The sequence below is a fragment of the Erinaceus europaeus genome, chromosome 7, assembly GCF_950295315.1.
Source record: "Erinaceus europaeus chromosome 7, mEriEur2.1, whole genome shotgun sequence".
Lineage (NCBI taxonomy): Eukaryota > Metazoa > Chordata > Mammalia > Eulipotyphla > Erinaceidae > Erinaceus > Erinaceus europaeus.
The window spans coordinates 41851811-41867893 of record NC_080168.1 but is presented as its reverse complement, the minus strand read 5'-3'; the positions used below and the strand labels follow the sequence as shown (position 1 = coordinate 41867893).

Here is a 16083-nt window from a genome sequence, read left to right as displayed (position 1 = left end):
TACTGACTGTGCCATCACCCCATCCCCAAAATAAACTTTGACCCCCTCCCAGTCATAAATGCCTCACCCTTGTTTTCTGATCTAAAAAAAATTGGAGGGGAAGACAACTTCCTACCTACATGCAGGACTCTGGTCTCCAACACATCACTTGGTCCAATCTCCTCTTTTATTTTTTTTTCTGGAAGACTCAGAGATACCTATGCTTACTTTGTAGCTGTTTCTCTCCCAGAATGACTTCAGGAGCCGGGGAGGCAGTGTCCCCAGCTTCAGTCACAGCTGTGTGACCAGCATCTAGATGCCGCTGGACATTCAGTAGGGGTTTTCAATGATTGTTTTTTGGGGACTTCTTTCTTTCCTTCCTTGCTCTCTTTTTCTTGTCTTCCTTCCTTCCTATTTTTTTTTGTGAGTGTTTAGCTATATGGAAAATTGAGTGAAATATTAAGTGGATCACTTCATTCTTACTCATAATCTTAGAACACCCAGGCAAGGTGGCTCCAGTGTTCACATTTTGGGGGCTTCAGCAAAGCAAACCCCAGGACCATAGCTGAATGGCATCCAGGCTCTGATTTCTGATCATGTGATCATGCTCCATGATGTCACCTAGATGTAATCTTCTGAAGTCAAATCACAGAGAGGCAGTTCTGCATCCTGGGATGGTGAAATAGCTCACTTGGATAGTGTGCTGCTTTGCCATGTGTGAGACCCACGCTCGAGTCCAGTCCCCACTACGTTGAAAGAAGCTTCAATGCTGTGGTCACTTCCTCTCTCTTTCTCTCTGTGTGCCTCTATGCAAAATAAATTTAAAAAATTAAATCAAAATAAATAAAGAAGGAGGTCCCCACCCATAAAATATGAATGAAGACATAGATCTACTTAGGTGTGTGTGTTGGGGGGGGGTAGCGCCAAACTGAGAAATTGTTAGTGTTGTCACTGGGAGGTTGTGGATTTGCTACAAAGCATCAGAGAGACTGGGAAGAGCCATGGAGGTGCCCCTCCTCCATTAGGGCCAGCTGCCAAGTCTGGCCTCCCACAGCCTCCCTCCTCCCTCCCACCCTTTCTCTTGGGTGCCCTGTAGGGACCCAGAGTCCACTTCACTGCACCAGGACAACACCCACCTGAGGTGGAAGGTGGGGGGCGTGATTGTGGCAGGAAACCAGCAGGGGACAGCCTTGGAACCTCTCCTGCCTCCCCAGGTCAGGTTAAAAGCCTCAGCAGCACATGCTGTTTGCAAACCTGCCTGCTTGCCTGCCTGCCATCTGCCCAGGAGTTAGAGACCTTGCTACCACGGAGCCGGCATGTCGTCAGCTGCTGTCCTAGAGTCCCGGAGCTTAGGCAGGAAGCTCTCTGACTTTGGACAGGTGAGGTAGGGTGGGCTTTTGCCTCTAATGGAGAGAGCAAGAGTGAGGGGTTAGGTGGTGGTGCACTTGGTTGAGCGCACATGTTACAATATGCAAGGGCTCAGGTTCAAGTTGCCAGCCCCCACCTTCAGGGGGAAAGCTTTACAAGTAGTGAAGCAGTGCTTAAGGTGTATCTCTCTCTCCCTCTTTATCACCCCTTTCCCTCTTGATTTCTGTTTGGGAGAGAAAGAGAAAGAGAGAGGGGGGAGGAGAGATCTGAAAAATACTGGTGTTTTCTACCTTTGTTAGTTCACAGAATTCTTTTAATAATGGAAATGTCCAGGAAGTTAGTAGCTTGTCTGGTTTCTCATTATTATTTCCAACTGGGAAGACACCTGTCTCATGTGGCTTTAAGAGCAGAGTGGAGAAACAGGGAGTAGGAGATATGACTTTCAGAGCTGTCAGGAATGAGCTTTGTGTCTTTGAGCAAGATACTCTGCCTCTTTGTTGACGGCTCTCTCTTCTATAGTCTGAACAGGCTCTCTCTCCTTTTCTCAATAGTTAAGGGTTATTTTTAATTATATATTATAGAAACAGAGAGAAATTGAGAGGAGATAGAGTAGGAGAGAGACATCTACAGCTCTACTTCACCACTCATAAAGCTTTCCCCCCTGCAGGTAGGGACCAGGGGTTTGAACCTGGGTCCTTGTACACTGTAATGTGTGTATTTAACCATATGCCACTGCCTGGCTCCCCAGAATAACTCTTAACCACCTGGAATGGGAGGTGGGGACCTTCTAGATCTGGTCTCCCATGATGCTCATAAAATATCTCACCCAGCTACTGAAATAGCAAAAATTGTGCGAAATCGCATCTTTTGATCATCTGGGGTAGAAAATGAGACAGGAAGTCATCTCAGACTTACTTGGACCCTGGGGGAGGTAGAAAATTAAATGGAGAAAAAATCATGAGTTAGTCCTGGCCTTGAGATGGGAAAGAATCCAAACTGTGACTCCAGGCATCATTGTCATTCTCTTAAATGAATACTTTGCCAAGTCTGTCTTTGATGTATCAGACACCTGAGCTCTGGACTGCAGACTTAAAGACCAGCCCTGGAAGGTCATATGCACTCACTTGTGACCCAGAGGATCAGGGAGCACCATATAGGAACCTGGGGAGCTACAAAGGAGAAGGTGCTTGGTGTCTTAGTTTAAGTAGGAAGACTGCAGAACATAGGGCTGATTTCTTTTGAGTCTTGATGAAAAAAGCCTTCCTTGGAAAATGGTGCTTGGGAGACAGGCAAATTGCTGAAGAGGTTCAGTTTGGGTGTCTGACAGACCCCCAGAACAGTTGTAGTTTCTGTGCTGTTGGCAGTGGGGCTCTCATAGCTGGGGAAAGGCTAGGGGCAGAGACTAACAATGCTGCTGGAAGCTCTATTTCTGGAGCACTTACATAAAAGAACCAAGTATCTTTATAGCCAATGATGGTGTTAAGAGGAAGGGTTAGGGGAGTCAGGCAATCGCACAGCAAGTTAATGGTGCAAAGTGCAAGGACTGGCTTAAGGATCCCAGTTCGAGCCCCTTCACAGACGGTGAAGCAGGTCTGCAGGTGTCTATCTTTCTCTCCCCCTTTCTGTCTTCCCCTTCTTTCTCCATTTGTCTCTGTCCTATGTAACAATGGTGACAACAATACTAACCACAACAATAAAAACAACAAAGGCAACAAAAGGGGAAATAAATAAATAAATTAAAAAAAAGAGGAAGAGTTAGATCCTCACTCCTAAACACCAAAAGAAGCTGGAGAGAGAGAGAGAGAAAGAGAGAGGAAGAGAGAGAGAGAGTGCATTCTGTAGCTTGAACACAAGCCTTACAATGAATGACATCTGGAGTTCAAGCCCTGGTACCACTGAGAATACCATGGACAGCACCAAAGAAACCTTAGTGGATGATGGAGTAGTGCTTTGATGTCTCTCTTTCTTACACTCTTTTTAAAATGTTTATTTATTTATTTATTAGAGACAGAGGTAAATTGAAAAGTGAAGGAAGATAGAGAGGCAAAGAGACAGAGAGACACCTGCAGCCCTACTTCACTACTTGTGAAGCTTTCCCCCCTGCAGGTGGGGCCAGGTATTTGTACTTGTATCCTTGCACATTGCAATGTGTGCACTTAACCAGGTGCACCGCCACCTGGCCTCTTGTTTTACATGTTTGTGTATCTCTGCTTCTGCCTATCTAGCTCATCATATAGAGGAGAAAACATAGGGCATGCATAAGGCCCCCCACACATGAAAATTAGATCTATTCATTTGAAGTGGAGGAATAAATAAAAATGTGCAACCTAAAGATGGAATGGGGAATTAAATGAAACACTGTGTACACGGGCATTAGCACAGTTCCTAGAGCACAGGCAAGAGCCTATGCTGTCCAGGCAAAATTGGTTTGTTTTTTGAATACAGTGAAACAGTGGCTGGGTAACCTAGGCACAGAAAGGCACAGGACTTAAAGTCAGGCTCATGGGCATTCCTCTTAAGCTACACATGGGAAAAGTCATCTAATTCTAGCAAAGAGACTTGGCATCTGTAAAATTTTAGAGGGTATCTGAACTAGAAGAGTCTTTAGGATTCCTGCCTAACTCTGACCATTTGCAGAAAGGACATGCATAGTTCATGGTTTCCTAAAGTCCCCAGCTTAGAGGGACAACACATACTACATAAGAGTCTGGTAGAAGGCTGGAGGGCACACACTATGCCAATAGTTTTGCAGGTAATACACACCAGAAGCAACAATCTTGTGAGGATGTCTGAGTCACATATTCACCCAATAGACTTATTGAGCACCTACTATGTGCCTAGGCACAGCAGAGTTACTACCCTGGTGAAATTTACAGCCTAATGAGGGTCACAGACAGTAAAGAAGTTAACCAAATGGATAGATACTTCTATGCAGGGATAGGTGCTGTGAGGGGGAACTAGAAAAACTCTTAGCAAGCTCCATGTCACTATTGGAAACCATGTCAGATGGCATGTGTGAATCCACTGATGGATAAGGAGTTGATTATTCACCTTGGTTGAGCAGTAAATAGGTTTTCAGAGGGCAGTGAGCATCCCCACATCCCTAAAGAGGGGTTTCAAGGAATGGTGATAAGATTTAAAGTGGGTGAAAAGGAAGAAGGTCAGAACTTTACACTAGTGAACAGTTGAGAGGGTACAAAGGAAATCAGCTCGCTGGAGGGAAGGTTCATGTGGGGCTGTCTCAGGGGGTGAGAATGATAAAGATGACAAAGAAGTCATCTATTCTACTTGTCCTGGGGAGTTTCTGGAAAATTCTGAGCTAAAGGACTCTTAGGCTTTGAACAATGACAACCACCAAGAGCAGTGGTGGCAGTGGCAGCAAAAGAAGAACTTAACTCCAAGTGCCATTCTCAAGAAGGTCAGACTAGATGCAGGAATTGGCTGGACACACATAGAAGTGGATCACTGATAGCAATGGAGTTTTGTGCAAAGCAAATTAAAGTTTGAATCACCTTGGTCATAGGTGACCATAGGTGTACCAGGCACATCTGGCTTTTGCTGGAGATAACAGGAGTAGATAGCACTGCCAAGTCAAGAAGTGAAAACCTTCTATCAGTTCAAGGACACCAGAGAGGACCAATGACTCTGTGTTCACTGGTCAGGAGATGGATGTCAGAGACTCATCTGCATATCTTTGGCAAAGTTTGTATGAGAAAGACAGCAGGGTAGAGTCTAGAAGTTGTGACACATAGACAAAATGACAACATCCAAATGGCTTAGATTCTGAACCCAGGTCTATGAGAGCTGTGTAACAGGTTACTTACTTTCATGGAAATCTTGATCTTGTTGTCTTCAGCAAAAAAGGAAAGGGGTTGGTGTGGAGAATAACACCTACCTCCCACCATCTAGAGTATTAAAAATTAAATGGATAATCTAAATAATGTGCTTTAGTGATGTTATAGATTTTTAATACACACTAGGAAAAAAAGTTAGGAAGATTACACTATGGCATATATATTCCTTTTTTCTGATTCATTTGATATTCCTTGTAATAAAACTTGCTGATAATTCTGATTCTTTCTCAACACCCTGTTTATGAAAATTTCTGTATTTCCTGACTTGAAAGAACTTTGTTCTAAGGGTCATCAGTATTTATACATGACTTATTATGCTGAGCTCCTAGGAAAACTTGTTCCATATAGCTTTCCTCTTGAGACAACATAACCATTCCACCAATTTCCTTAACTTGATTACAAGAGAGTGATTGTTCTACATGAGTTTTCTTCTCAGTTTTAGATACATGGTTATTTACTTTTTTCTTTTAACACACATGGGGAACTTGATAGAGTCTTTAAATGATTAATTTAGAACAATTAGACATTTTAAAAACCTTTGAAAAATACTTTCTGTACTAGGATGTCGATATTAATCTCAGCTTAGCTGTCACATGCATGCATAAAAGTGTTAAGCTCTATGTGAGAAGTCATTTTTGTGCATTATTTTACAGTATACAGTAGATAGACAATATACATTACATATGTATATATACATCACTTCTAAAGTGTAGACTTTTTATAAATTTTGTGGTACATAAACCATAGACTTTTATATTCATCTCTTACTAATTTTTTTTGCCTCCAGGGTTACTACTGGGGCTTGGTGCCAGCACTATGAATCCACTGCTCCTGGAGGCCATCTTTTCTATTTTGGCCTTGAATCCAGCACCTTGCACAGATCCTTGAACTTAATACTATGTGTGCTTAATAGAGTGTGCAGCTGCCTGGCCCTATATATCTCTAACTATTCTATCCAATATCCAATTTCTTTATTATTATTATTACTACTTGGATAGTGTTTTGGCATGGCTTATAACTAGAATGATTTTAAAGGTAAGAACACTATTGGGGGGGGTTGCTGAGTGGTGGTGCATCCAGTTAAGTACACTTGTTACCAGGCACAAGGACCCAGGTTTGAGCCCCCACCCCCCACCTGCAAGGGAGACACTACACTAGCAATAAAGTAGTTTGGCAGGTGTCTCTTTTTTTCTTACTATTTTTTTTTGCCTCCAGGGTTGCTACTGGGGCTTGGTCCCCTTTATCTTCTTCTCCTCTCTCAATTCCTCTCTGTTCTATAAAATAAAATAGAGTAGAAAAGAAAAAGAATGGCCTCGGGGATGGTGGATTCATAGTGCCAACACCAAGTCCCAGTGATAATCCTAGTGGCAGGAAAAAAAAAAGAAAGAAAGAACATTAGGAAAGAGTAAATGATTTGGCCAAAGTATCTTCGCTGGCAAATGGAAGAGTAGATTCCATTTATGTGTGCTTTCTATTTTAATACTGTCCACCCTTGATATTTTTTCCTGGACACTTTTTAAAATGCTTTTATTTATTTATTATTGCATACAGACAGAGAGAAATCAAGAGAGGAGAGGGAGATAGAGAGACAACTGCAGCCATGCTTTACCACTCCTGAAGCTTTCCCTCTACAGGTGGGAACCAGGGGTCCTTGTACATTGTGATGTGAGCATTTAACCAGGTACATCACCACCTGGCCCCTCAGGATACTTTTTGAACCACATGTTACCACCTCTAAAGACATTTTTTCTAGTTGTCTGGTTTGCTATGTATGCTTCTCATAAGGCAGACTCTGAGTTCTGGAAACCTAAGGCACTACTTATTCATCTTTGCATCTCAGAGCCATTATTGTACTTCTACTTGGCAGGTGTTTATTAAAAAAGAACTAGCTATATAGGTAACTGGTGACCTCAGTGAGTAATGGAAACTTCCTCAAATTGAAATATGACCTTTTTGTTTTATTGAAAACACCACTACCTTCCAGTTTTGTATTTTTCAAGATGCAACATACTTCTGTATATAATGTATGGAGCTCATAGTGTTCCAAGATCAAACTAAAGGAGAAAACTCATGTTTGCCTCTTCCCTGAGGTCTCATGGGAATAATCTAACCCATGGAACACATTTAAATCTAGTGCATTCCATCCTATAGGAAACAAGTTATATTGAAGAAAACTCCAGTCAAAATAGTGCCATATCCCTCATCTTCTCTCTCAAAGAAGAAGTTGGTGCCTTGGCCAAGGTCTTGCGCTTATTTGAGGTAAGTGTTTTATTCATTTCTCCTGTGAGTAGCAGCATAGCAGACTCGTGTTATTTTCTAGTTCAACATAGAAAAAAAAATATCATGGGAATTTTAACTGAAAGAGTTGTCTTTGACTCAGGCTCTTACATGGACTAACTGTATGACCTCAGTTAACTGAGGTCTTTTAAGCTTTCTGAGCTTTTGATTATCCATTGACAATAAGAACCATTCAGAGTGCACTAGTCATGCATCCAGGAAGCTAACCCTTTCCTCTGGCTTTTTAAAAAACATTTTATTTATAAAAAAGAAACACTGACAAAACTATAGGATAAGAGGGATACAACTCCACACAATTCCCACCACCAGGACTCCATATCCCATCCTCTCCCCTGATAACTTTCCTATTCTTTAACCCTCTGCAAGTATGGACCCAAGGTCATTGTGGGATATAGAAGGTAGAAGGTCTGGCTTCTGTAATGCTTCTTTGCTAAAAATGGGCGTTGACAGGTCAATCCATACTTCCAGCCTGCCTCTCTCTTTCCCTAGTGGGGCAGGGTTCTGGGGAAGCGAAGCTCCAGGACACATTGGCGGGGCTGTCTGTCAAGGGAAGTCTGGTTGTTCTCATGTTAGCATCTGGAACCTGGTGGCTGAAAAGAGAGTTAACATAGAAAGCCAAACAAATTGTTGACTAGTCATGAATCTAAAGGCTGTAATAGTGCAGATGAAGAGTTGGGTGGGTGTCTCCATTTTGTAGCTAGTTAGGAGGCATGTTTTAGTTATATTCCAAAGGGCCTGTGACTATACTAGTTATTTTTTTTTTGGTCCCTGAGCCTGAAATCTGATATGCAGGTGGATCCAAGTTATTGTCTAGGAAGATGCTGTCATGGTTAGAAAAAGGACCAGAAAGCTGGATCAGGGAAGAGAGTAGTCCTTAAATATGGGAAAGGTGTATAAATATTGTGGACTGTTAACTACATTGATCTGATCTGATCTTGGGCCCATATTCAGCTTAGGAGCCTATGTGACCTCTTCATCTCTCTAGATCTGAGCTCACATTCTGTAGTCATGAGTAGGAATGTTCCAAACTGATCCAATTTCAGGACCCACCTTCCTCAGTTGTAGCTTAGAGTATGTTGTCCATCCTTCCTTGGGAGGATGGAACATTCTCTATCATTGTTGACCCAAGTTGAGGGCAAGGTCCAAAGGGGTCTATTTTGTTGTTCCAGATAGAGATGATCAGTAACAATGGAGAACGGGATTTTTCACCTGGCAGCCATTTCTGTCGTTTACTTTCTTTTTGATGAGAAGGTGAGAGGTAAAGTGGGAGATGGAGATAACTGTAGAGAGGAGAGATACCTTAGTGCACTTCTCCACTGATCTTTTTTGTTGTTGTTGTTGGCGCTCCGTGCCTGCACTACGAATCCACTGCTCCTGGAGGTCACATTTTCCCCATTTTGTTGCCCTTATTATTGTTGTTGTCATTGCTGTTGTTGTTGAATAGGACAGAGAGAGATCAAGAGAGGATGGGAGACAGTAAGGGGGAGAGAAATATAGATAGACACCTGCAGACCTGCTTCACTGCCTGTGAAGTGACCCCCCTGCAGGTGGTTCGAACTGGGATTCTTACACTGGTCCTTGCACTTCGCACCATATGCACTTAACCCACTGAGGTGCCTCACTGCTCTTGAAGCTTCCTCCCTACAGGGATGAGGCTAGGGGAGATTGAACCTGAGTTCTCATGCACAGTATTGTGTGCACTCTAACACCATTCCCCAACTTTTTCATTCTTTATTTGAGAGAGAGAAAGAGGGAAGGTGAGAGGAGAGGCAGGCATGAAGAGAGAGTAGTCACCACAACACCACTCTTGGTACTATCCATGACGCTCCCTGATCCTGGGGTTTGAACACAGAGCCTTAGCCACAGGAAGGTGTGTGCTCTCCCCAGGGGGTGATGTGTCAATTTCTATAAGAATTCTTTTTTTCTTTAAGATTTTGTTTGTGTTCATGACCATAGCTTCACTACTCTAGAAAATTTTTTTGAGAGAAATAAAGACACAGACAGAGAATCAGGGGGAGAGCATGAAAGAGGTCATAGCAGTAAGATTCCCTTCAATGCAGTGAGAGGTTGGCTTGAACCTGGGTCATGTATATGGTAGAGTAGCTCACTAGTCAAGTAAGCCTACTCTGAGTCCTATCATTATTTTTTAATGTTTAATCCCTGACTTCTTTTTTTTGGTAGGGACACACACATATAAAATTAGTGATTTAATATTGGTTTACAAAATTACAAGATAGCAGGGCATCATTTCTACACCATTCCCTCCACTGGAAACTGCAGTGGTTCTCCCAAGGTCACAAATATGGATTGACTATATTATTTCTATAATGATCAATCTATCTATCTATCTATCTATCTATCTATCTATCTATCAATCTATCTATCTACCTGGCTATATATTTTGCTCATTTTTTCTTTTTTAAAACTATTTATTTATTTATTTATTTTCCTTTTTGTTGCCCTTGTTTTTATCGTTGTTGTGGTTATTATTATTGTTGTTATTGATGTCGTCATTGCCAGATAGGACGGAGAGAAATGGAGAGGGGAGGGGAAGACAGAGAGAGGGAGAGAAAGATAGACACCTGCAGACCTGCTTCATCGCCTACGAAGCGACCCTCCTGCAGGTGGGGAGCCCAGAGCTCGAACTGGGTTCCTTACTCTGGTTCTTGTGCTTCACGCCACCTGCACTTAACCTGCTGCACTACCACCTGACCCCCTAATTTTCTCTATGGTTCTGCCTTCTATTCCTTTCCAAGTCACACCTACACCTTCAAAATGTCTTTTCTTTTTTCTTCTCTCTCTGGGCACTCTGAGCATTCTTAACTCAGCTATGAGCCACAGTGAGTTGGCGAGGTTCTTGCAAATATAATGTCTAAGCTGAATCCTAAAAGCATTCACCAAGGCAGGGAGTGGGCTCAGCACATTCCAGAAGGAAGTCAGAGGAGGTGAGAGAATAAACAAGTGGTAGGGTCAAAGGACCCTTAAATCGTCTCTTGTCGGCAACTTCCATGCTCCTGGGGATGAGGCTGAACTGCAGAAGGGACACTGAGCAGAAGCTTCATGCTGTCTACTCTGAGGTTTGGACTTTAAGACCCAACTGACATCCAAGACTGACAAGCAGAGCCACATGCAGGCTGAGTCACGAGTGCTGCTTGGGCCCCATCTGGCCCCAGGTCTGGGATAACCACACGCAGGGAAATGTTTACAAGAACATCTTTTTTTCCCTCTCTAATGAAAGTGAGAAGAGCTGGACCTGGTTGGGGGTGCACCCTGTTGCGTGCTCATGTGACCAGGCACAAAGACCTGGGTTCGAGCCCCTGCTCCCCACATGCAGTGGGGAACCTTTACAAATAACGTAGCAGGTGTGTAGGTCTTTCTCTTTCTCTCTCCCTCTCTATCACCCCCTTCCATCTCAATTTCTCTTTGTCCTATCCAATAAAATAAACAGAGAAAGGAAAAAAAAATGGCTGCTGGGAGCAGTGGATTTGCAGTGCAGGAACTGAGCTTCAGCAACAATACTGGTGGCTACTAAAATAATAATAATAAAAAGAACTTCAAGTTGCACTGGAAGGACAAAACATTCTTCAAACCTATATGGAGTTTTTTTCATTTTCTTTAAGACCAACCTCCAATGTAGATAATAGAAAGAGTATCTATATAGCTTGCAACCTTCTCAGTGAGCCTCCTGCCTAAGGAGGTTCATTTGAATTTGGGATGCACTATTATCATGCCTTTCTTTATGCTCTTTTATATAAGTATCCACTAATAATATATGACATAACATTGCAAGCTTTGCATCTTAACAGTCCATTTGTGTTTTTATTGGGGGGAGTGGATGGTGAGAATTGCAACAAAGATTTATGTGTATACACACACACACACACACACACACACTTCTTACCTGTTCACTTTTCTCTCTGCAGAGTCCATCATACCAGAGTGTACTTTATCCCCTTCATGCCAACGCTATTGACCTTGTTTCCATTTTTGTTCTTTGATGGTGCAGTACATCTCTCTAAGTGGTGAAAAGAGAATCTCAAATAGAGCTGGTGAAGTAGCTCCCTGGGATAGAGAGCTGCTGTGCCATGTGCTGGTCAAGTTTTAAGCTTGACCTTTACCTCCCTGAACGAAGCTTCAGTGATATGGTCTATTCTACGCCCCCCCCCCTTCTTCATCTCTATCTTTAAAAAAAAGGAAATCTACTGGAAATCTGTTTTTAGCTACAAAACAGTCCTAAGTTAGGCATGTCTGAGAAATAGATAAGCTGAATTTAATTTTTAAAATTTCCTTGAGAAATTAGATCCTGGGTTGGAAGGCAGATCATCTAGCAAGACAAGTGCATTACCTAACTTTGAGAGCCAGCTCCAGAGAACTGGGGGAAGGTCCAGTCCCTTTCTCTGAAATGAAGAACATGAAAAAGTTGACCCAGCAGTGGTGGGATAGTGTAAACAACCCCAGGCATTGAAAGAAAAAAGAAAATAAATGAAAGGAATTCAACTTCACCTTGTGACCCCATGAACTATGGTTGTTCAAAGCTGATCTGAACAGAATTAGGTCATAAGGGCATTTTTGTTTGTTTGTGTTTAAGCTGCTATTTGTAGCAAATAGACAGAAAAGAACTTTTTTTTTCTAAAACCTTACGGGCTTGCTTTATGCAATTATCCTTCTTTTCTCAGGGGTGGAGTTTTTTCTGAACTGCATGTATCTTTGTACATAGAAAGGATGATGGGGAAGAAATAATCTAGTGAAGGGAAGATATCAGCAAGAAAGGGCCAAGAGATAATAGCAGAGACTCTATCAGAGGGAACCCTCTATGTAAATATTTTTGGCAACCATATTCTTAGACATTAGAACCAAATCACTTTTTTTTTTTCTTTTTACCGCCAGGATTACCACTGGGGTTTGGTAACTGCATGACTCCACCTTTCCTAGCTACCATTGCTTTAGATAGAGGGTAGAAGATAGAGAGACAGAGAGGGAGAGATAGAGACAGAGAGAAGGAGAGGCATCTGCACACTGTACCACTGCTTGTGAAGAGCCCCCCCTTCAGGCAAGGGCTGGGGGCTTAAACCCTGGTCCTCCTGCATGGCATTGTGTGCACTCTACCGGGTAAGTCTTATGGTTGTGATTCTTAGCTGTTAGCAAGCTTCCATATCACTGCATTTTACTCATCTCTGTCATCTCTTGCCATCTGTTACAGCTTTCAGAAGGAAAAGGAAAAAATTTTTACAACTCTGGGTACTTCCTTCTAATAACAAAGTCTTGTTCCTCATCTCTGTGATCCATTTGGGATGTGCGTTTTACCAATTTGGTCTGTGGTAATCCCCCATCCACACTCCCAATTCTCTCTCTCACTTTCTTTTAGGAGAATGACATCAACCTGACCCACATTGAATCTAGGCCATCGCGTCTAAAGAAAGATGAGTATGAATTCTTCACCCATCTGGATAAGCGTAGCATGCCTGCCCTGACAGACATCATCAAGATCTTGAGGCATGAAATAGGCGCTACAGTCCATGAGCTTTCCCGAGATAAGAAGAAAGACACAGGTGAGAAATAGAGAAATGCTACAAGACGAGAGACTCTACCCTCCTCCCCCCACCCTATACCACAACTTTCATATCCACTCATCTGTCATTGGGTGATTGCTTCCAAGTTTGGCTGTTAAAATTATGTTATGAATGTAGATGCGCATAGATCTCTTCTGATACACTTTTTTTTTCCTTTGGGCAAACCCGCAAGAGAGAAATTGCTGGATCATGGGATAGGCTCATTTCTAGTGCTATGAGAAGTCTCCAGATTATTTTCCACAAGGGTATAACCAATGTGCATTCCCACCAGCAGTGCAGAAGTTGTCCCTTTTCCCCCACATCCTCTCCAGCATTTGTTGTTACTGTCCTTCCTGATGTATGCCATTCTCATAGGTATAAAGGGGTATCTCTCTATTGTCTTTATTTGCATTTATCTGATAGTCAGTGACTTTGAGCACTTTCTCATGTGTCTGCTGGCCTTCTGAATCTTTTATTTTTTTAAATTAAAAAAAAATTATTTATTTATTTATTTTTTGAGAAAGATGCAGAGAGAGACACACACAAAGAGAGAGAAACACCAGAGCACTGCTCAGCTCTGGTCTATGGTGGTACAGGGGATTGAACCGGGATTTAGGAGCCTCAGGCATGAGCGTCTATTTGCATAACCCTTATGCTCTCTTCCCCACCCCTGAGTCTTTTCTAGAAGTTTCTGGAGTGAAATATTTCTTTCTTTCTTTTTAAAAAATATTTATTTATTTTCCTTTTTGTAGCCCTTGTTTTTAATTGTAGTTATTATTGTTGTTCTTGATGTCATTGTTGTTGGATAGAACAGAGAGAAATGGAGAGAGGAGGGGAAGACAGAAGGGGAGAGAAAGATAGACACCTGCAGACCTGCTTCACCGCCTGTGAAGTGACTCCGCTGCAGGTGGGGAGCTGGGGGCTTGAACCGGGATCCTTAAGCTGGTCCTTGTGCTTTGCACCAAGTGCACTTAACCTGCTGCACTACTGCCAGACTCCCTGGAGTGAAATATTGCTAAAGTAATCTTAGGTTTAGAGAGAAATTGCTCCAGAAGTACAAGGACTCCCATATACCACTTTTGTGTCTGCCACTACTGCTACTCATTTCCACAACTACTATTACTTTTCACTAGTATAGTACACTTAAAAAAAAATTGATGCACCAATGACTACTATGACTACTATGGTCCACAGTTGACATTAGGGCTCACACTTGGTGTTGTTCAGGTCGGTTGTCATGACTTCTGTCAGGAGTATTTTAGCTTTTGTTGTTGAAAACAGCATTTTATTGGTTAGAAGCTAGAATGAGGCAAGACACAAATCTTTTATTTTATATTATTATTATTATTATTATTATTATTTAGAGACAGAGAAATAGAGAGGTATAAAGTGAAAGACACTACAGAGCTGAAGCTTTCTTCATTGTGGGGGGAGATGGACTTGAACCTGGGTCCCTCATGACCTAGTCTTAACATAAGTCACTGAAACATAGAGGCACCTATTGGGTCTTCCTAGAACAGTTCCATCCCCACCCCTGGAGCCTGCCCCTTGCCAAGGCTGGAAGGCCACACTCCTAGGCTCAGGTCACTGGGGGAGGGCCTGTAGAATTCCCCTCAAACCAACTCTCTCTGCCTTCCTTCCCTTTCCACCTCAAGGAGCAAGGAGATGCTGCCCTAGGACTCTGCCTTATCTTGCTTTCCAGTCACCTGCTCTCAACAGGAGCTGTAGGCCCTGGGGACAGAGGAATTGCAGGCTCAGGGGGGTCTTCTTGCCTCTGCTCCAGCAGGTGGAGGTCAGGCCACCTGGGGCCTAAGAGTATGCAATCAAAGCAATTGATAAGTAGGCAGCCCTCCCACCCACCCCCCCCCAGGCGCCCACCGCCCTGCCCCAGTGGCAGCATGGCTTGAGACCAGCAGAAGGGCTGGCAATGCAAACTGAAGACTCAGGAAGAAGAAGCCTTTTTTTTTCCTTTTAATTGCCACCAGAGTTAGTGCTTGGGCTTGTTGCCCTGCATAACAAATTTACCTCTGCTGCTCTAGGTAGCCTTTTTCTTTTTTCTTCCCCCACCGCTCTTTCTTCTTACTAGAGGAATAGCAAAAAAAAAAAAAAGAAAAAGAAAGAAAGAAAGAAAGAAAGAAAAAGAAGAAAAGGGGGGGGGGAGACAGAGAGGCAGACAGAGACAGACAGACATTTGCAGTACTGATTCACCGCTTATGAAGTTTCCACCCCTGCAGGTGGGGACTGGGGGCATTGAACCTGGATCCTTGTGCTTGGTAGCATGTGTGCTCAACCAGATGTGTCACCATTCCTTTGGAAGAAGGTTATTAACAGGGGGTATAAAGAGTAGAAAGGAGTTCAGACTCCAGAGTCATGGACCACTGCACTGGGCGGGACTGGGTAAAAATTCCTGCCCATCACTACCTCCCACTGCTCCAGAGGGCAGCAACGCCAATCTCTCTCTACCTGGGCCAGTGAGGCCCCGAGGACAGTCTGGGGCAGGCTTTGGGTCTGCACCCAGGGCCCCAGTATTGACCAAGGTCACCCTTGTTATAAATTGTCACCTAGAGGCGGGGCCACGCAAAATCAGCCAACATACAACATTAAAAAAAAAAAATTTCCCCAGTGAGTCTGAGAACTAGAAAAATGACCTCATAGGTCTTGCAGCCTTACAGACTCCTTAATGTCCCACTGTGGCAAAGTTGAGGCCATGACAGGCCCGGAAGCATGCAGTGAATGCTGGGAGGCTGGGCAGCTAAGTGCCTCTCTGTGTGGGCTGGAGGGGGGTGCGGAGGGGGTACAAGGTTTCTCATAGTCTCAGAGTCCACCAGAGAGGATGGGACAGTCAGGAGATCAGAGAGTCAGGGCAGTGAGGGAAAGGACGCTGCTGAAGTTTGGCAGGAGGGTTTTTATTGGAACTGGGGTTGATAGTTTACCTAGTGGAGAAAGATTTGCTAAGACTAGCTCTGTGTTTCAACCAATGCAGAAGGGCTGTGGAGAAAGTTCAGTGTATCAGAGTAATGTATTTGTATGGTTCA

General features: G+C 43.2%; 1 protein-coding gene across 1 annotated transcript in view; it reads left to right on the top strand.

Moving 5' to 3' along the window:
• Nucleotides 1–1203: 1203 nt before the first annotated feature.
• Nucleotides 1204–16083, top strand: part of PAH (phenylalanine hydroxylase) — a 71346-nt gene continuing 56466 nt past the window's right edge. The window contains exons 1-3 of the mRNA XM_007527923.3: nt 1204–1358; nt 7353–7460; nt 12865–13048. Of these exons, the coding sequence (XP_007527985.1) occupies nt 1296–1358; nt 7353–7460; nt 12865–13048 (355 nt within the window). The 5' untranslated portion in view covers nt 1204–1295. The remainder of the gene's footprint in view (nt 1359–7352; nt 7461–12864; nt 13049–16083) is intronic.